The following is a 22,744-nucleotide window of genomic DNA, read 5'->3' on the forward strand; positions in this document are numbered from 1 at the left end:
CTTGCTTAACTGAGAGACAACTCCCTAAATAAACAGATGATATAAATTTCCCTAAAGCTTCACGCAGGAGGCAGGTGCAAAGATAACAAAGGAGTCAAGATCAGGAAGTTATTGTAAATTTTAGTTAACAGCTCTTCCACGGGTTTTGTTTTCAGAGTAAATCATTTTACTTTATAAAACTATGAGACAAAGTTTACACAATTTCTCCCTTTACGTGCCTCAGCTGTGATTTGGGAATAAATTCTCCAGCAAGTTTAAGTGACAAAATATCCTTCACAGGGACAGATGAATGAAACAGATGTACAATTCACTGGAGAGTGCATTACTGTAAATGTGTTTTTAAAAAAAGTGCAGGGCAAACGTAAATCAGTTTAGCTTTGAAGTTTCTGATATAGGAGAGATGGAAGGAAAAGTGTAATGTGATCACCTGCCAAGAGAATATGAAAATAAATCCTTCTTGCAAGTATCCTTAAGGATACATGTTTGATTTGATAACATAACGTGAAGGAGAATTTGAGCCCCCCACAATGTATGACTCCACTTCCCTAAGGTCTTGGTGCTGTTGAAAAAAAAAAGAGCAAAGTAGGTAAAAGGAGTGCATTTGGTAGCTGTAATGCAAAAAACACATAAAAAATAAAAATGCAGAAAAATTTCTTTAACAAAAGATTGCAGCAAACCTTTATATGGCGCTTCAGTATGAAAGCAGCGTATCTGCAGCTATGACGGGGGTGGTATTTGGTACAGGCAGGGGAAATAAGTTTAAATTAAAGAATAATATAACAAAGGAAGTGATAAAAAATGTTTAGGGAATAAATAGCCTAACATAAAAAAAACTGCTTGAACAAATGTGCTGCATTTCTCTCATCGCAAACAGTCATGTAGAATAACAGTCGGGAAGGGTTTAGTTCCCAGCTATCACGTCAAGGTGAACTGACTGAATTGTTTTTGATTACATAAAAAAAAAAAAAAAAGTTATAACATTTTTTAAATCTTATAACCTCATCAAATGGCCATTTATTATCAGTCCAATGCATATTGCCAGGAAGTGGCCTCCTCTTCTCGTGACATTTAGCCATTTGAATGAAAGTAATGAGCAGTATGTTTCCAGTTTAAAACAATAACTGTAGTTTAAGTTCTTCCAGCTGTATCTAGCTTTCATTTTGATTAAATTTTTAACTTTGCTTTTACTCTTTGTTTACGTCCAACGTAACGTCTTTGTTCTGTTAGCCGCCGTTCATTTCTTTGTACCTTACTTCCAAGGAGCCAGACTTCCTTGTAATTTTTAAGTGGTCTTAAATGATAGTTCTCCAAGCTGTCTGAAGGTCTTTTAAAGTTTTTTCTTTGGACATCTGCTTTTTTCCCCCACATTTTCAGTCCAGACCTTATTGCTGAGATTTTTCAGACGATTATCTTTTTCTTTTTGATAACCTATGAATCATTTAAGTATAAATAAAAAATCTAACTCAAGGGATGAATCAGTGCCGTGTCTAAAATTAAACAATTTTAAATTGTGTTACTGTTAATCTATCACAAACACACACAAAATGTTCCCTTCTCTTCAGTTGAATCTATGAAAAATGACCAAGGTAAGACAGTTTGACAGGCATAAAAATACTATCTTTATTCTAAAAGAGGTATTAGCCAAAATGTTGGTGTACATGGTGCATGGTGATGCACCTGTCCTTAAGTCTGTGAAGGTTCTCAGTCATCCAGGTCATCCTAGTCTAAGAAGCTTGGAAAGAAATGCATCTGGACTTCTTCTTTAACTTAAAGAAGTCCAGACGCTTTTCTTTCCAAGCTCCTTAGACCACCTGTCCTTAAAAAAATTTGAGGAAACTGAACTACTAGCAGACAAAAAGTGGCAGCTGTAAAAGGCTGTCTACATAACTGAACAGTATCTGAAGGTCATGTCGTTAAGAAACAGGAAAAATATCTCTGTAACGAGACCTGAGAGATACACCTGACTCTTCACTTGATCCATCTACTCTTTGCCAAAGCTTCATTAAAACATTTTCAATTGAAGGGTGGCTGTCAAGAAGTTTCTTTTTTTCCTTTTTTTTTGGTATTTTTGGTTAAATCGTAGTCAAAGAACAACAAACCCATACACATCGCCAATACATTAAAAGCCTGAATAGAAAAAAAACACACAATAAAACACTATCCGTCATGGACTGGCCTCAACATTTTTCAGCCTGTATCTCGGCATTCTTGAAGCACTGTGGGAAATTCTTGGCAGAGAGTGGAGCAAAAGGCAGCCAACACCCAAAGAAGACTTTTGTAATGTCCTTCAAGAAACCTGTAGAACTATTTCTGAACATTGAAGAAATTACAAGAAAGCCTGTCTGAGAGAGTTCAAGCTATGTTGAAGAATAAAGATGGTCACTGAGTTTCATGATTATGTACTTATACAAAACTGATTTTGCCTTATATACTGTAGTTATATATATTATTTCTATCAGTCTTTGCATGTTTTAAATTGTCGTACCTAATTAAAAATTTTCTAGCATAATATAAAGAAATGAACGGTAGCTTAAATCTTTTACACTCTTAGGCACCAAAATACTAGTCTGGAAAAAACATGGTCTGTGTGGCTTTCTTTTATCATTGACTGCAATCAATAACTGCCTTTCAACCCTGCTAGTAGGGAATGACTCCCAGTAGTCCTATCTATGGGACTGAAAATAAAAACCACTGAATGGTTTGATAACATTATAGTGGGTCAGTATACACAATATATAAAATGTTAGAATGGAAAGCAACGGGTAATTGTGAATAATTTGTTCTCTGTGCACGAAAAGCATTAAATTTTCACTTCAAATGTTCTCATAAGACCACTACATTTTTCACAGACAGGACCTTAAAGTGCTGAGTATTACGTATAAAAAGAATTCTTAGGATAATAATGAAAAGGTTGACTGCTCCCATCTAGACCTGTGATATTAATTCCATGTGGGACTGGCTCCCTATGTACAGCCCAGTGCCTAACAGACCCACTGCTGCTACACTTAACTCAACGGTGTATAAATTTATGATTGATTTAGATGGATTATGGTTACTTTAGACAGTTTTTGTCAGTTTAAAAATAAGCAACAACAGAAAAAAAACTGTAATAATAGGAAAAGCCTTGTTGATGGCATTATGTCATTGATGGCAACATCAGGTACCCATAGTTTTCTGTTTTTCAAGGTTTATGCCATGATTAAACAACCTATCAAAGTGTCCTAAACCATGACTTTCATTTATGTTAATGCTATTGTGCATGTGTGTGAGTCCGTCTGTGTAAGTGAATAAACTAGGGATTTGCTGAAGGTCTGTGTGCTTTTGGAATAATCATCTATCTAAATACCTTTCACCCATTAGAGCTTATGTAAATGTTGTTTTTCTTTTGAAGTAAATCCATAGTTAATATATTTAGCACCTGAATATGACAAATAAATCTTCCTGTTACTCAAATTCAAAATAAAAACAACATAGAGTAAAGAAAAGTACCTATTTAAGTATTTAAATATTCTAAAAGTATCAATTAGAAATAATAGAGACTGAATAATTATGAATATGTTGGTTCGAGGAGTAACAAGCTTGACAACGTTCTCTGTTCTTTGGAGAGATGTGTTCTAATGTTGAAGTATTAAGCCAATTATTGGAGAAGACTAAGAGCTGTGCTCTTTGACTTCGTGACAGTATACTGCAAGTGGTGTTTCCATGGTTTCTGTTAATTCATAGCAATAATGCATCAACCTATTTTCCTCTTAAAGCGCAGAATTTGAGGGCTATTAATATATTTCAATGGCCAAAATATGGATGCTACATAATGTACCTCCTGCTACTTGACACCAGAGGTCAAAATTTGCTATTTTTCATGAAAAAAAGGACACGTTCCCTCATTAAATGCCACGTAATTGCCGGGGAAATCAAAGCTCACACCGGTCTGTTTGCAGGCGGATCAGGTCAATACCATGATGTTGTGTGTAGGCACTCTGCTCTGGGAAATATTTCCCATTATCATCTTTACTGTAATGCATTGATGAAAGCAATAGCTTGAAATACAGAAAAGCAGTTTAGATACTCTCTGAAAACCCGGTGGAGTCTATTTGTAATTTGTAATGTGGAATAATAAATGTTTGGCTACCACTCGGCTCGAATTTATGCGCTACATCACCTAAGACTCCCTACTAACATATCATTTCGCAGGTGCCTATAATGACTTAAGTGATATAAACAGAAGAGAGAAAAGTATGCAAAGCGAATATAATGATGTGATGAATATATTATGATTATGACTAACTTTTGAATAATATGCATCTATCCACACATCGTGGTTCTAATATGCACAAAGTGTAAAAAACATGTAATTTACCTGATCATAATCCCCTTTTTACTAAAGGCATTTACTTTACTTAGTTATTAGTGTTAATTTGATTATTGTTGCTATTATTAGCCAGAGTGTAGCTCAAGCAATTAATGCCTGTCTTAACAATAACAACAACCTAGCATCAAGAAAAATGTGCAAAATTAAATTCTTAATATGAGTGGCAGGTCTTGTTAAAAAAAAAAAAGGAAAAGAAAAGAAAGAAAAGTTTGATCATTATTGGTGTATATAGTAAATTTTGATGTTAAACTTCCATGACCCCTCAGCAAGGCACAGGAAACTGATCAAATATGTATCAACTTTACACCATGTTAACTCTGGTCTTATAGTGAAGAAGTGACAGTTTCAGTGTTACTACTGAATGTGAAAATCCCCACTGGAGCCTGTCAATCTGGGATAAATTTGACAATGCCTTTGTAGAGCTAAGAATATCTTGAAATATTTCCTATTGCTGCTTCTCTGCTGCCATTGGCAAAAATGTAAGTAATTCAGGATCAGCCCAGTGCAGTGTTCGAGAACAATATCTTCTTGTTGTTGTTGGTTCTTTTTTTTGACAGAAAACAGAAAAGTTGAGCACTGAGAATGGTTTAAAGTCAAACACAATTACAAGAATCATCTGTTACATCTGCAACGCGCACACAGTTTTTTTTATAACAGCCTTGTGATAAAATGATTTGCCTTCCATTTTCCTTTTGTTATTTTGTTACACTAAAGATAGAGACACGATAATCACGTTGACTTTCAGTGTGATAATTGTCAGCATATTAATTTTTATTAATTTATCAAATAAAGGGAAAAGCAACATTGTATCTCTTCAAAGCTAAAATACCTGAAAACATGGTCAGTTGCTCTGTTTATCCTTAATATTAATTTTGTTTTTATGTTTTATGCTTTTTTCCTCCATCTCTCATATTACACAAGCAAACAGACTGAGAAGAAGGTAGTCACTCCAACAAGACTCCACTTCACCCAACCTCAAAAAAAGGTTTAATGTGTTGTGGAAAGGCTTCTGTAAAAGTGGCTTTTTTGTTGAATGTGGATGGATGTGGATGGCAATGACGGAGAAACACCAACATAAGCTATCCTGAGAGTCACGGAGGTAAGCTGAGCACAGAAACCCAATTTGCACCCAGTTTATCTGTGCTGAGATAGCTTATCTTTATGGAAAAAGGTATGTTAATGCAAGGTGGAAGAGCACATAGAACAGACTGGGCACACTCTTAAAAAATGAATTCTCCTTACCAGAGAACACATAGCTGTGCCTCTCAATCAAAACCCATTTTGAAGCGGACCATGTTCATTTACTATTTGTTATTTTGTTCACATGCTCAAGACTCCTGACAAGCGGAGTCAAATGCTAAAAACCATGAAGAGATGTTATTATCCACAGAACATACCCAGATACAGACTGCCTGGTGACATCAGGCATGAATGTCAGACAGAGTTTAGTTGGGGCACTGTTGCACCTAGTTTTCATTATGTTTGGTTGAGCACAAGGTTACGAGCAATAATATAAGGTTACCTACAGTTTTGATGTTATCCAGGTCGCTCACATGTACACAAGCGACAGACATAAACAGACTCGGATGCTCTCACATTCAAAAGACACTCATTTCCCTGCCTCCGATTTATTTGCCTAGTCAAATTACCGTCATGAACCATATAAAATTTCCCCTATAACAATATTTGTAAATTGCCCTGAGTTTTCATGTCATAAAGGCATTGTACAAGAGCTATTCTCAAAAATCTAGATGATTTGGAATAATATTGTATTCTTTTTTTGTAGTTTATTTATTATTCATTTGATTTAAAAAAAAATCTGAAATAAATAAGTAAATAAAGCAAGGTATTCCTTAAAATTCTCTTCATACAGTGCCTCCAAGCACACTATAGCTATAGAGGGTACCTTCAGATTGTAGTCTGGCAGTTCCTCGTTGAGTTATATAAAATGCTTGGAGCTCAGCATCACAGAACTGGTTGGTATGCCATCACCATAGAAAGCAATTGTGTCCAGAGGGACTACTTCTATACCCAGTTACCTCCCAAAGTGAGTGCTCAATCAGGGCTAGAACTATGAAAAAGGAACATACACTGTTTCGCCTTCCAGAAAAGTAAAGATTTAAATGTTTCATCATCTTCTTTAATTTCCTGAACAGCTTCACAGAGATCAATTTGTCTTTTCAAATCAACCATAACTTAAAAAGAAAACTTTTTTTTTTATTAATCTGTCAAACTTCTGATCGGTTATGGTTTTGGTAAGGTTGCCTTGCTGTAAAATAGAAATCCTATGTTATCTTTTACACAGTGACCCTGAATTCGCAGCAAACGGGGCACTTTAACACTGACAAGCAATTTCTTTTAACCACTGGCTCAGTTTCTATATCTGACCATATAGTTTTCTCCCAGTCGAGACCACCATTCAAAAAAAATTGCAATCAGTTTTTCAAGACATCTGCCATTTGGCCAGTGTAACTGAACTGCAGCCTACACAAAACACAGTTTTCATGAACCTGCGAATGTTAACTGGATCTCTTTTTTTTTTCAGCACAAAAGCCTCCTACAAGTATGCGTCCGATTTGAAAAGTGACTGTCGGCAGCTTTCCACCGAGAGTCCATATGGTCTCTGTATTTATGAGGTGATGAGGCTTGCTCCTGGGGTTCAGAGTGGTCATTATCTGGGAGATGCTACAGCTCCAGTAGTTAAGGTCACCCGGTCTACACCAGATATCCTCACACTCTACCAGAACTGGAGGATACTAAATGTATAATCATCTCTGACTCCATAAAAGCAGGGTCTACCCAGACTGACCATTATATGAGCTTATTGTAGGATCCATCCTGGCTTTATATCCTGCTATTTCAGCACCATCCCAAATAGCACATCTTCACTATCATTTTTTCTAATAGCTGGACATACCTGCCTATAGTAGACAGATGGGTATCAAACACTGGAAGATGTTACCTTGAATTTTTTGACACCTTTGGAATCCATTTATAAATTGAGAAAATAATGTGTCCAATAAAATCAAGCATAACACATGCCAAAACTTAAGGGATGATATTTTTGAAGCCTCAGCCACGAGGGAGCAGTGTCCTCAGCTAACATGTCACACTGCTGCCTTTGTAAGAATTTCTAAAATTCTCACCATTAGAGTAAGTCTGGGTACAAATTTCGTTTATGCATTTCTTTAACCGCAACATTATGTGGAAAATATTTCTAGTGACAAGTAAGATTTTCTAGTCTGACAACAGTCTAGTATCACTTTGAAGGTGTAATTGGGAGAAAAAGCAATTTGCAATGTTCAAAGGGGTTCAAAATGACCCTACAACTATGCACACTGGGAGTTGTTAAAGTGTAGATATCACACCACAAGGTCAAATACGCTGTTGTAAATTAAAGGTCTTATGAGTAATTGATGAGAAATTATGTAAAATTGAATCAACATATGTCCTTAAAGCCCACTTGTGTATAAATATCAGCAGGTATATTTAACAAATCCAGACTCTCACAGAGAACATGTAATTACTTGAATTGAATGAACTGCAAAGCATACAAAATTATTTAATTAAACTAAACTAATTGCACCCTTTATTCTTCATTTCAGTGCACATGGTAAAATCAGTGTGGCGTTATGTATAGGCTGCTACACAGTAGAATTTATCATTTCAGTTGGTATAATATTACTAAATCTAAAATACTCCAGGTCCCATACAAATGTGGCTGTTCACTCTTTTTTAAGAAGCCTAGATCAGTGATAGATACATTTGTGGAACACTGGCTGAATCTCTGTGTTTGCCAAGCCCTCCTGCTACTGTTTGTGCCCCATAGATATAGTGAAAGTTATCTATGTTATTTAGCAACGCAAAAACCAAATGGTTTTGTACGTTTGCAAGTGAAAAGCATGACATTCAGTGACTTACCAGATGCAATATGTGCCGTGTTTTTTATATTATGTTTAAGCCCATGAGAAATCATGTGTTGGACCGCGACGATTTTAATGTATATGTAGTTGTAATTCAAAAATGCCATTCACTGCTGCAGTGAATTCTGGGTAATTACAGTAAAAAAGAAGGAATGACTCTTTTGTTGTAAATGGGTATCGAATGCAAACAGATATGCTTACCTTCAGCTCTGCTGAGCTTTTACACTCTGGAGTTTAGCACCTTGAGTTTTCAGTTTCAGTCAAACTCATACTTGACAAAATGTGACTGATTAAAGTGCTTTGCCATCTGTGTAAATCGTATAGATACATACCTAAAGTAAAATAGAGACAACTAGAATGGTAATTAGAGCACATATCCTCCAACTAGACCAATACTCTTATGTCAGACTGCACCAGAGGTTAATGGCTGCTCCCATGATTCACCTCTCCACCAAGTTTTGTGAAATTTGGCTATGCAGTTTTTGCATAATGTCTGTCACAAACAAATCAACAAACAGACAACGCTGAAAGCACTTTTACATCTTCAGCTCTTGTCTTGGTAAAGGAATGATTATGCTTCAGTGTCAGAGTGAACTCCTTGGTGCGAACACACCTTCTGAATGTCACCCTCACGCCGTGGTGGTGGCGGCACGAGGTGGTGACACTGTTTCCGATTCTTAAGTTAATTTTTGAACTGGCTTTTCTAATTGTACTGCTCTTCTCAATGGTGTGAAGGCTCTAATATATTAATCTGTGTCCTTTCAAATGTTACGATAACGTTCCTCAAATTTGGAAACAAATTTCCTTCTTCTTCCTTTTCCACACAAAAGGTCACACAAAACTACCAAAAACGGGAGTAAATCTTTGAAACACCAGTATGCTATACTGTGCTTTATGTAATGGTTTAACCTGCATTTTATAATGGCAGTAACCCCTTTTTCCCCAGTCACAGGAGGTGAAGGAAATAGCAGACATACACAATGACACTTCTCTCAGCCTTTTACAGTGTGCCTTCCTGCTCCACACCTTCTCTTCCTTTTCCCTTCTTGCTCTCAGCTTAGCAGCTTTAAGGCTTTTTTTTTCCCCCAGCAAAGCATGCTCTCTGGCTCTGAGCACTGGCATCTCTTGCATCGGTATGCAGCTCCCGTACACACTGCTGATCCCTCTTTATGAGGACATGAGTTTCAGTGCTTTTATCCCCCACCTTCCCTTGCAAATATGCCTGCATTCAGTATCTACACTTCAGCTTTAGAGACCTGTGGGAAGCTTTTAAAGAGGAAGTCAATAAAAGGGTATAAACATGCATGAGCTTAACTTTGTGCTTTTGGTGTCTTTATTCTAAAGTTAGATTTTCTGGATAGCATCTCACTCATGCAAATTTATAAAACAAAATAATTTTCCAGTTCTTGCACTGAAGCACAGCTAGAATTTTTAGTATTACTGTTTTTGTAAGCAAAAAAGAAAGAAAAAAGAAAAGTGTTGTTCAGCTTTAAAAGAATTAAGAGAATTATGATAATTATGCTTTTTATTTTTTAAATCATTTGGACATGTTTACCCTCAATGTTAACATATGATTTATTGTTTGTGTGAACATTATTGGACATTATCTATACCAACAGGTATATAAATTGGGCTTATAAAAGCCAGATTTACAACAATCATATACTTATTAATTAATTACCAAGACCTGAAAATACTTACTTATTAGAACAATTGTTTGATGCTATACCTTTTTATGTGCTAACTTTGTTTGCTTTCTCCTAATACAAACAGAAAATGTGATGTAACCAACGCATGCAGAGCTTGAAATCTGCAAATGTATGTTGCATGTTAAACTGTCTTCAGGCAGTGCATACAGCAGGGATTAGTCTACACATAAGCACTTGCAAGTTTGCTTAAGAAAATAAGAAAATAAACAGGTTAGATTGGTGCTGTTTTCTGGATGCTCTCGGGCACAAAAGCAGGCTCTTTGCTTATTTTGCATTAATAAACACACTGGGGACAAAGAATAAAATCCAAAACACACGGGAAAATGGCATAAAATGTTTCCTGACATGAAGACGTTTCTAATTAAAGTCCTCTTTGTGTACTCTTTACATTGGCATCTTTTTCACCTTTTCAACTTCCTGCAAGTTTTCTCATAAATACGGAGATGTAGAAATCTGAAGAGGAGTGGAGACCCCAAATTTCCGTATGACATGAATCTTTCCAGTCATTGTATGATAGCCTCTGTGATGGACAGGTGACCTGCCATCCACACCCGTCAGCAACCGTCAGCAAAACGTATCCTCAGATAGTCTACAGCTCCTGAGACACTGAGAGGGATTCAGCAAGCTGAGAATATAAATGTTTTCATTTTTGCCCTGACAAATTATTATGAGCCTGTCTCACAAGTCAATAGTCTATTCTTAGCAGGTTTGCCATTTCATCTTTATATTTTTTCCACTGTCTTTAATTTTGTACTGTGAACAAAGCATATCAAATCATGAAGCCATAAAATGCAAAACACTACCCTGGAATGAGCAACTGCTTTTGCCATGATTTGCTTCTTAAAAGTATATTACTTGCGAGTTGTATTCCAGCAACCTATCAAATTTCCAAAGATAGTGCAACAGAGCCTCCTTTATCTGGAACTCAGACGTCCAGTCTGACTGCTGGGGCAGTCGACTGAGGGGCCTTTATGAGCTCAGCAACCCAGCGATGCAAAATTCTACTGGCGGTGTGCAGGTGATGGGCTTTCTGGGTTAATACATTAAAACAGAAACATTAAATGCTCATAGTAAAGTGAGCACACTTATTCCAAATGCACTTAAACTCACTGTATTCTTTTCTCTGCAAATATGTTTGGGAGGGATTCAACTTTATTTTGTCCAGAAAAGACATATTTTTCAAGCAGTATTTGAAAACAAGGTGCTTGATGCAAGATGAAATGATCAGAAGATTAACTGCCTTGTCAAGCAAAATAAATTAAAGCTGCTATTATCTTAATAATTAATAGTTTCAGCAATTTTAAAGGAAAAAAGCAAAACATGCAGTAGGTATGCACCACTGTAAACCGATATCCTTCTATGTGGTGTTGATAAGGCAGATCAAGCAATCTTACATGTTTTTTTTACCCTTAGACAATGAATTAGTTAATCAAAAAATAATTAACACAAGTAGAAAACTATTTGTATCAAAACCTATTAAAACAGATGTACATTTTCCACATCTGAATATAATCAGTTTTTATGATGAATGAAGTGATATCTAAACTCATTACAACAAAAGACCTAATATTTTCATAAACGCCAACATTTGCCACTTCATTGTGCATTCTCTAAAGCTTGTCAACAGCTGCCTACGCACCGAGAACTCATCTTACTTCCTTAAGATCAAAACTTTGTACTCGGAAAGAAAAGCTTGTGTGCACTAAACTTGCATATCAATAGTCATAGCTGCATAAAATGCGCACAGAGCCCAACAAAGGCTCCACAGCTTGTTGTCCTCCATTGTTTGCACACTCCAAAAGGACCCTGACATAACTCAAAACAAGCATGGTCACTCCTGGTCAGGCTGCCAGGTGTTTGGTTGCAGTGCCATACCTCAGGCAGTCAATCATTCTCTTTGGAAGCCTCCCAAACGTTCACAGCAGAAGCAGAGAGGGACATTTATCACAGCAAGCACATAATTATGCGCACAATATTTTATGGTCAACATTGTGCATTAAACACTATCAGAATTACAACTGCTTTTGAAAGGATGTCTACTATGTTGTCAAAGGACAACAGAATGAAAGTTGACATGGCTTCTAGGTAGGACGGCATCCACTAGCACAAAGACAAAAACGGATTATATAGCTGGTTGGTCATATGGCGGTCATCTCTGAACAAAAAAAAATATTAACTTTGTTCATAGAGACTGCAGCAAAAGGAGAAAGGGGAGATCATCACACAGGGTAAATGAGATTCACAGGCTCATCCATAGTCGGGCACAAAGCCCACTTCAACAGAGATGAGGGCCAAGAGAGATTGATAAAGGTCAACACCGCAAACTGGCATAAAATGAAGTATAGGCTTCATTTCAGGCACAATACTAAAATGTAGGGACTGTATAAACCTCTTGCAGAACACACGCCTACCACCTTCTCAACAGCGCAGCAGAAACTCATTCATCAAAGAAATCGACACTATTTTATTATATTTTCCAAAGATTTTATTCAAGTCTGAATATTTTTTTTAGAATATTTTTAGACCATTTCCTTTTCCCTGAAAATTGAATGTGTAGCTCACCATTAAAGAGTTAGAGAGCCTTGAGGTACTGTAGAACAATATTAAATAAATGTCCACTAGGCTCAATTCTGCTGTTTGTTAAGGATGCTTAAGCCTTTAAAGGTAAATGCATTACAACTGAATCCCAGAAACAGTGAAAATACTGCAACATTAAGACATTTGATTTTTGTTTTGAGTGTTTATTCAGTTCTGTTTGCACCACAATCTCATTTTTTTCTATTATTTGCTTGATAGCTGCAGTGAATTGCAGGGTCAGCATCATCACCTGCACAGTGAACCTCTAGTTATTTTATTCTACTACTCAATGTGGCTGCAAATGATGATATAATATCCTCTCCCGACTATGAAGTCTCACAACCTGAGATTTAATGACATAACACTTCAAATGCTCCATAGGTCCCAGCTTTAACGGAAAGTGGGAAATGTTTTGACTCATCTGTCTGAAATCATAGGAATATATGTAAATTCTGTTTTATACTGGATACCCCTTTAAGATGTGTGAACACGGGCACCTCTTCAGGAAGGCAGCGACTGATGTAAGCACTGCTTTTACCTCTTTTCAGTGTGACCAATTGTGGCATTAGACTTATCATGAGTATCTTGGAACAGGCTTCTTGGCAAGTAGAAAAATCTCTTAACCTTTTTCGTTTAAATACAGGTCAAAATAATCTTTAATAGTGTAATTGCCCTTTCAGTCTATCAGCTTCATTGCTGAGCTTATACCCACTCAGAGGGGGCATGGTGTGTAAAAGTGCTATGACAAAGAGCTTGGCAAAGAGAGACTGACAGCACGCAGAAAATAGTTGAGGCAGTGAGCTGCTAATCTTAAAGCCCCTTCCCCACTTGTCTGAGCACATTTGCCTCTGGCTTGAGGCTTATCCCTACAGATGTATATCTGTCAACAGAAAGCAAGCAGGGCAGCAGTGGCTCTTTTGGAGCACATTTGTCCCCTTTACTGGATTACCATTTGCAGTGGCATAAAGCACAGCATCAGAGCCAGCACTTGGCAGCTGGGAGACAATCTGCAGGGATAAGCTAACCCTCAGTAGTGGTGAACGGGTATCCGTGAATGTAAACCACCTTCCTCTGCCATACCTCGCCTTCAGCTCAGCCAGCTTATTCCTGCTGACTGATTATTCCAACCCACAGGAGATGCTCCCATGCATACGCTCACAGGTTCCCTGTGTGTGACATTTAGGGGTTTACTTTTGCTTGGGTCCAATATGTATTTTTTCAAGAGATTTTAAATACACTTCAGTCCATGCTGGAACAAAACTCCATGCTCAGAAAAAGAAAAAAGGAAAAAAAAAGTGGTGGTGAAGAAGTGGTGCACCGACTGCCATCTTATATTACACTCAAAATGATAAATCAGCAGGCAGGACAGTTATTGATATCTATGTACACTGTTGTAGCAGTGAAAGCTGCGGTTGGAATCAAACATTCTAACGGAAGAAATAACCACACTCCTCACAGCATCCTATAATAGGACACAATATCGTTGCCCCAGACAACTGCAGGGCTATACGTGAAAGCAAAAAGCAGAGCCTTTGACGCTTGATTGAATCATATCCTCCAAAATTCATTTGCTTAGAATTTTGCTTTATACTTTGGGAACTGTTTGCATTATTTTTATCTTGGTGCAAGCAAAATTGTTAGAGGTGGGAGTCTTGCGCACTGACCAACAACAATAAATGAACTGAATTTTTGTTATTTTGCTTGTGTTTGGAATTTCCATATGGGTGGGTGCAAATGAAAACATATGAAGCCTGTCAAATAATTAATATTATATAATTTTTGCATAATTATTAAGACAAATAAATTATATTTTCAGAAAACCTAGTGCAACAGAATAGAATAAAATCATCACTAAAGTTGAGAAACTGTAAATTAATAAATGTTATTTCAGGTGTGTTTATGGGGGTGGGAGTGGGGTACTATAGGTAACCAATGGGCAGTCTTTGTAATCAAGTCTATTGTTGTATAGATGAAACAATAAGACTGTTTGTATATAAACGATCGACAGAACCACCATGATACATTTAACAGCCAGTGGCCAGTGAAGCCTGTCCTCTAAGCCTCAAACCAAACATTTTAGTCATCAGCATTATTGTGAGCCTTCAGTATTCCAGTTCATTTTCAATCCTACTGTAGGCACAGCCTAAAGCATACCCTAATTTATCTTCTATTTGACTCAAACCGGTCATATCATAATTTACAAAATGACTGGCATGCTTTAGTAAATAAGGCTTGCAATAACAGATGAGACCATAAGAGTATTTTACTTCTTTTAGCAACCAGAGGAGTCACCTCCTGCGTCAGGGTGGCAACCTGTCACAAGATTTTCAGAAAACTTGACCTTTGACCCCTAACTTTGAGGTTAAGGTCACTGAGATTTTTAGTAGATACACCTATGGTATTAAATTGAAACTCCTACATTGCTTTGTTCGTGCTCGAGTCACCGCATTCACAAACTTGGACGTTCATGTCGTCCGCCCGATCAGCCTTTTTACGGCCGAGGGGTAAAGAATTAAACCCTCATCCCATAAAGAGTTACAAATCCCAACCAAGTGACCTCTAACCTTTTCAAATTCAATCCTTTGCATAATTTCAGTGTTGTAATCATTTTGAAGGAGGGGGGTTTGTAGTTTGTGTTGTATGTTGTATGGTTTCTGTAGTTTTGCGCTCACTAAGCAAGCTTACATTTGCGGGTTTAAAAATTTCCATAGTAACAGCGACCTCCAACAATGTCAGTGTCAGTGTTTCGGTTTAGAACTGTGGATAGAGTACTTATATTCATCAAAGTTGTGAATAAATAGGTATTTTCTTAGGAAAAAGTTGATATCATACAGACTTGTGGTTTCTACAGGAGCACATACCATCAGTTCAGTGTCAAAGTTCATACTAAGTCTACTTTGGATGGTTACAAAGCTATGGCTCATAATGAGAATCCATATGGAGAATGTGAATGGGATTTTTACCTCCAGAAGCTCACTCCGCCTCTGTCAGTGCGCCCCAGGGTGGCTGTGGCTACAACGTAGCTTGCCATCACCAGTGTGTGAATGTGTGTGTGAATGGGTGAATGACTGGATATGTAAAGCGCTTTGGGGTCCTTAGGGACTAGAAGGCGCTATATAAATACAGGCCATTTACCATTTACCATTTACTATATTGTTCACAAATAAGAAACATTTAATATTCACAACACAGCTCTTAACTTTCCTCTTTCTCTTCACCAATGGGTAAAGGAGCTATCAAAGACTTTACAAGGCACTTTTGCATATTTAATGACTAGCCTCAATTCCCTCACTAATCAGGGAAAAGATTTTTCCTGTACATTATGAAGGAATTATTCATCCTCAATCACCTTGTCTCTTTTTATCTGTAGTTTTGATAACTGTCATTTTGATAGTGGATAAAATGCATGAATAAAGAAACACTTTCATTTATTTTCTGCTTTGCCCTCATTAAGCCCCCAACCCAATTTTCATCTCCCATCACACAGACACACACACACAATGGTCAAACACATACCAACGTCACCTGGAGGGGTGTACTTGCCCAAATGTCTTACAAGATAAGAAATGATGAAAGACTCGGTGCTCAAACAAAAGAAAAGTTCCCTTGGTGGTATGGGAGCTTTTTGGGCTCTGTATGAAAGAAAGTGATGAAACACTTGAGAAGAGGGAATGTCAGACCGAACCAGAGAAGCTGTGGCCAACAAGGAAATGTGAAGATCATAAGACCTACAGTACATCTACGACGCAATCAGCCCAAGGTCTGCAAAGTGGCTAAGCATGGCAACACCACATGGCTAATTAGCATTAGCCTGCCATCTTACCTGCCTCTGACAAGTCTGTCTTTATTTGCTGGCTTTGGGAAATACACAGGGATAGTGCAGTGATACACCATTATCTCTATGTAGGTTAACACCAGTGCAGATACAGTATGGGAACAACATCATCATCGTCACACCCAAAGCAGGAGAACAAGGCAGGCCCTCTAATAAAGGGTACGCCATATACTCTTTATATCTATCTGCCATAGAAGCATTTTAAACATTTGAGCAGTACAGCAGTCTATGGGCTGCAGCCATAAATAAGCCCAGCAATGAATTTAGGCAAATTCTAATAGTGTAGTTGTTCTTAGAAGGATGAGTCTGCATGAAATAACTCTCAGCATTACAGAGCATGAACAGAGCTGCTGAGGCTGAAGTCGTCTACAGAATCACTGCAGTGTGTGATGCGGAGCACTGCAATTTAACTGTCGATTAGGCTGTGATCACACAGAAAATGCTGCACCTTATTGCTTACACTGAGGAGGTTATGTTTTCAGTCCCATTTGTTTATTTGTCTGTTACAGGCTATGATATCGCAAAAACTGTTCAGTGAAATTTGTTAAATGGGTAAGCAATGAATGAGTGTAGCATCAGTTTTCTATGCACGCCAGATTTGTGTGTCCTAGTATATCAGGATTTCATTTAAGAATTAGCAAAACCAGATAGGGAATTCTTTAAATATCTGCCACAAACTACTGCTACAAATCAGGGTTTTTTTTTAATTCCTGGCACATGTATCTTGTAATTGTCCACCTGTGTGTATTTTGCATGAAATCATTTTTCAATGCATTTTGTTTTTTAAAATCTGGCTTTTTAAATAACAAATTTGGGTGACTGTGCAGCCCAGAATGTACCCTGTCTTTTCTATCTGTGTTGATTTCATTTGTTTCTCGACTTCTTACATTTCCACAAAGACAGAACTTTAGGTTTTAGAGTCCTGGGGCACAGGCCTGGGCATTGGATGCATCTAAGTCTAACCTAAGTCTCATAGCATCAATATTTAAGAAGCCCTTGAAGTGGGCACTGTCAGAGCTCTTGGGCAAGATGATAAAACTCTCTGTGCCCTGTTCTCTGCCTATTCATTACCCCAAATCTGATGCAAAGTGGGCTGTGTTACAGTTGCCTATTTATCTTTTCAAATTACCACTGCTGTGTTTGATAATGATGCTTATAGCTTTATTCTAACAAAACTACATTTCCAGACGTTAAAAGATCCTAATCGTCAATTTAAAAGAATGTGTAGATGTAAAGTGGAAAAGCATACTTTTTTTGTGGCTCTCTGAAATTACCAAGTAGTGAAATTAGAATATAACAAAACTACTTTGTCTCCTATGTCCTCTAAAAAAAAAGAGTCCATTAATTCAGTCCTGTCTCCTAAAAGTCAGGTTCTCATTCACGAAAACAACATTCTTAATTTAATTTTGGGGGAGATATATTTTCCCAGAAAGCCACCGAAAGTATGTCTGTCTCCTGAAAAGGTAAGAGTACACCGAGTCTTCAAACTAACCATTCAATCAAATTGTTTCTACTATCTAAAAGTAAGTGCTTCCACAATAGGTCAATGTAAACTTTAAAAGAGAGAAAAAGTCAGCATCTGGGAGATTGGTGAGCGGGGGATACAAATACAGCCAAGTTTTTGACAAGGAGACTGAAAAATGAGACTTGAATCTTTCACTGTCTTGCTGTGAAGTTAAGTATACGCAGAGAAACATTTGGTTAGAGTTAGCCATATAACATTCTGGTTTGGGTAAAAGAAACCCTTTTATAACTTTCATCACGTGAGAAAAGCTCCATTTTTGGAACAGGTAGCCATGCTATCATTTTTAAAGATGACAAACTGGCGCATTTTACATGCACTTGTTCACATCATCACTAGAGGCTATGCAACTTTAAAATCTTACTATAGATTGTAAAAATGGATTCCATAAGTCCTATATGTAATTGTTTTCTGGGGGAGTGGTTTTCAGTATTAAGAAGCTTCTTTCGGCTGCTTCCTTATTCACAAGGGGTCGCCACAGCAGATGGATCCACATTTGATTTGGCAGATTTTTACACCAGATGCCTTTCCTGACGTAAGGGCATCCAGGGATTTGTGTATACGCCTGGTCTCAAACCAAGGAATTTTCACGTTAGCTGAATGTGCTAACTACAACATTTTAGAGTGATTTTCAGTACTGCATGGTTTAAAAAATCTACAAAATCCAGACTGAGAGTAGAAGGCGGATACCTTTGTTTATGACATAAGTGTACCTGATTAATTGCTGGAAAATGTCAAAGAGATATATGTGCCATTTCAGAAAAAAAAAATCTGGGAAATTGCACCTAACCCTTAAACTGCGAATGTATTTTGGAGGAGAGAGAGAGTTCAATGATTAGTCAAGCTAATTGGTGTCCACTGTGTAAACAAACCACTGTTAACCTGCAACACAAACATTTTTTAATACTTAGAAATTGAGCATCAGCACAGGCTTACACTAACTACAAGGAGTTTTCCATGTATCCCAATAATTACAATTCACATCGTTCTTTTCCAAAGCATACCATAGGTTTTTAGACCACTTTTTCTACCAACCAACCATTTTTTATTTATTTCAATATAGCTTTGAAAATCTTCTTCAAAAATATTAAATATGCTTCAGAAAGTAAATCTGGGACACAGAGTTTTAAGTCCACTTATGTGTTCTTGCTGGGTAAGGCTCTGTAAGCAAGGACTATTTGACAAACTCTTCCATTTGGATGTTTTCAGAGTCTTTTTCACCTCCTTTTAAACATGACTGATAGGTATATTTACAGGTAAATACATTTTCCTACAACACAGCTTATAAAAGCAATGCTTTTTGGAGGTCAATGCTCAGACTGAATGCACTATTAAAGCTACGTTTTCCCAGTGGTTGGTGATGCAATACCAGGCAGCATTTAAAACAAAAATCAAGTTTCATGTGTCAGCAAATTAATTTCCAAACTACACTGACTTGAACTGATGAAAAAGGTTGCAGAGACAATGGAAAGTCAACTAAAAAGGCATGTTTTTTTTTTTAAGAGAACACTTTAAATAAGCAGTTATGTAACATTACACAGTTTATAGTTAATGGACTCCAAAGCATGCTAAATCACGCATGGTCATTTAACTCCAATTCATATTCCTCTTCAGTGGGGTCACATCTTAAGGCAACATGGCGGGAGGTGGAAGTGGCTGTATGTATGATTAGATCACAGCTGTACACACCTCATAATGGAATTTCAATTTCCACAGCTCAGTGAGATCAGGTAAAAGTGTGGGACAAAATCCTGCTGAAGGAAAGGACAGCAAGAATAGCACAAGGCAACGTGCATCAGGGCAAAGTAAATAAGTATTTTTGCAATTTAAAGATAAATTTCAAGTCAAACTTACAAGATTTTTCACCATTAGGCTGTCCAGTAAAGAGATCCAACTATGTAGTTTATTGAACACATAACAGTCATGAGAGAAAAAGGCTATTTGGCAGTAACATGATCTGATACTGGAAAAACTGATTCATTTGAGAACTGATTTTTAATGCAATGATGTGATGTGCAAGTAAGCCTGACACGTATCTTGTTATTTAAAGGTGCTCTAATGATCAGATGGTCTGTGGTGGTTGTGGCATCATTCATGGAGTTGCTCAATAAAAGAAGTCAGCCTCAGACTTATGGAAATTAAACCACAGGCCGAGTTAATGTGATGAGGATGATCATAGGTCATTCTCGTTGTTATTATCAGCACAGTGTACTGAATCAGCACTGACAATGTCATTAATGTCATGTGGGACAACACGTTATTAAACTGGGGAAGACGGGGATATAACTGCTTAGATATGGTAGTTTCTCATATGAAGCCCCTTGACAGCACCCCCCACCACCGCCACCCCTTCCGGTAGGCGTTATGCGCACTGGTCGCCTATAGGGCGGTGGCTGCGCAAGCATGTCCAAGAGCGGGACAGTCTGTGGGGAGTTGGGGACTCGTCATGAGGCGACAACGATCCCTGGCTGCAGAGAAGCGTCATGCATGCAACCTTACCTGCGTCCCCAGCCGCCCAACTCTGAATGAGTGACTACATGGCTTGTGCCTCCTAAAGAATCCCTCCTAAAACACACACACAAGCACACACGCAAGGCACTGTTCTAGCTACATTTAACAGAGTGCGCACCCCGAAACGAACGCTTAACGGAAATGTAGCCTTTGCCACATCGAAGACTTGTTATCACCTTTGTAAATTCAGTCATTTAAAGTCATGTGTGGAATGGTTCAAAACGCCCAATCAAACGCGATGGCGTGACTTTATCGTGATCCGCTCAATGACACCGGACTCACAGCAAAGAAGACACACGCCACCGTTACTGTAACATTTTTCTTCTTTTTTCTCTTTTCTGGTCTTGCTCTGTCAGTTTCAGCGGGCATAGCCTAAACGGATGAACCGAGCAACCATGCGCGACAGTAATCGACTCGTCCGCAGCACGGTGTTTTATCTGTCACTTAATCCCGGAGGGAGTGCAATATCTAAGTTGTCGCCGATGCAAAAACTTGTGCAGCCGCATTCTGCTTCTCATTGCGCCGCACAATTCAACTTCCAGGCATTCCAGCACACTCGGCTCTGACAGTGAACAACGACAGCTCGTCCTGCGCCTAAAACTGCTGCGCAAACACATCGTTTTATAGGAAAATCAACTCTCTCCTCACCGAATACTTGCACTCACGTGTGACATGATCACATATGATCTTTACACTTCACGCACCCACCACCTCCCCGCACACCACGCCCGTCTACACAGCAACATCCAGTGCTCACCTTTAAAGACGCTTGCACAGAGGCTGTAAAGGATGAACATCAAGTACTGCTTGACAATCATATTCTTCTCTTTTCCTTCGCAATTCTACGTCAACACTCCACTCGCGCTTGACTCTTTTTATTCTGTCTTTATCTCTTCTCTCGTCAAGGTGGACTTATCCAGGTGAACGGCGCAGTTTCTGACTGACCGGAGTTACATTGATGAACTCTTGCCTTTTTCTGAGGAGTCCCTGTGTATTTTTCGCAGATCAGGGGGCAGTGATCACTGTAGTGAAGCAGGACGGCAGAGATGCTCGTCGGCAAAGTGCAGATCCTGCCTCCCTTTATTGCCTTTCTCTTTGACTCGCTGCAGAGAGCAAGAGTCCCGCCCACGCTTTTTGACTAATGAAGACGCTTCACCAATGGAGAACACCTAGAAATAGTTCTGATCTCCGGTAAACTGTCGAAACAATTACGCCGTGGAGCATAGTTACTTTGATACATCAGTTTCTAGAAGGGACCTCAGTAGTCATGTGACAAGTTTTTTTTTTTTTTTTGTTAATCTCATCATTTCCTAAACACCAAAGCAGAACAATAGGCCTCTGCAGGAATATGATTATAGTTTACGCATACGAGGAAAAATATAAGGAACCAGTCCTGGCTACCACCGAGCCTCCATAATGCTCTGAAGTGGAGGATCCTTGCTCTGTGTTTAGTGTCAGTAGACTGAACTGCAAAAGTGCAAAAACCACCACGCCAGAGATTTAATGCATTAAAATATGCCCACAGCTAGCAGAGCTAATTTAACAATTTTAGACAGTTCTAAACAGCTACCCTAGAGCCATAAAAGCTTTATGAGCAGCCAAACAAGCTCTGTTGTCAATACCAGAGGACTCGAAATAACTGCCACTGCGACATCGACACATATTATCACTTGAAAAAGTTTTACAGCCTAAAGAGCACCGTGTGGTAACAACAGAAACACGTGCCCATGTTGTGTGAAAATGCATTTGCTTTCGCAGAGGTTGTGACCTGGTGTCTGGGTGCATGTCGGGAGTCAGGGCGCAGGCACGAGGGAGGTTAATGGGCACCCGGACATCCCTCTTCCTTCAAAGGTTCCCTACATGAGGTGCAGAGAAATGAGTGTGACCATCCCTAAAGACAGAGGTGTGAGGAAACGGCAGCTCCAGCCAGGGATCGTTTTCTAAGCCGACGGCGAGGATTTTACACATGGTTTAACATGCTGCTGGGCGAATTTGGTTCAATTTTGCACAGTGCTCTTCTACGCCACTCCCACTTCAAATCAAATTGCTGACCTGGCTGTACCACCTGAGAAAAGCTTTGGCATAGCCCCCAATTTTAAACCGTTTGCTTTTCCTTTTGCAGTATGAATCACTGGAAATGATACACGAAGCTCCACCGTTCATTCTCTAATCAGTCATTTGGATCACTCATTTTCATTGCAAACCAGAAGTTAAACAGTGTTTTCCAGCTTATTGTAGTTATTGTAAGTTTTTATTCTGAATGGCTAAAATGGGGGGGATTTTCTTTGTGCTCCCATT

At 38.3% G+C, this 22,744-nt stretch overlaps 1 protein-coding gene across 3 annotated transcripts in view; it reads right to left on the reverse strand.

The window, feature by feature from the left end:
* LOC100695412 (cell adhesion molecule 2) overlaps positions 1-21,650 on the reverse strand; it is a 141,173-nt gene extending 119,523 nt beyond the window's left edge. The window contains exon 1 of one of the 3 annotated variants that reach the window (XM_025898412.1): positions 21,204-21,650. In XM_025898412.1, coding sequence (XP_025754197.1) covers positions 21,204-21,264 — 61 coding nt within the window. In that variant the 5' untranslated portion in view covers positions 21,265-21,650. The remainder of the gene's footprint in view (positions 1-21,203) is intronic. The other 2 variants (XM_005455044.3, XM_005455043.3) reach the window with 2 other exon arrangements.
* Positions 21,651-22,744: the final 1,094 nt, after the last annotated feature.

The sequence above is a fragment of the Oreochromis niloticus genome, linkage group LG14, assembly GCF_001858045.2.
Source record: "Oreochromis niloticus isolate F11D_XX linkage group LG14, O_niloticus_UMD_NMBU, whole genome shotgun sequence".
Taxonomy (NCBI): Eukaryota; Metazoa; Chordata; class Actinopteri; order Cichliformes; family Cichlidae; genus Oreochromis; species Oreochromis niloticus.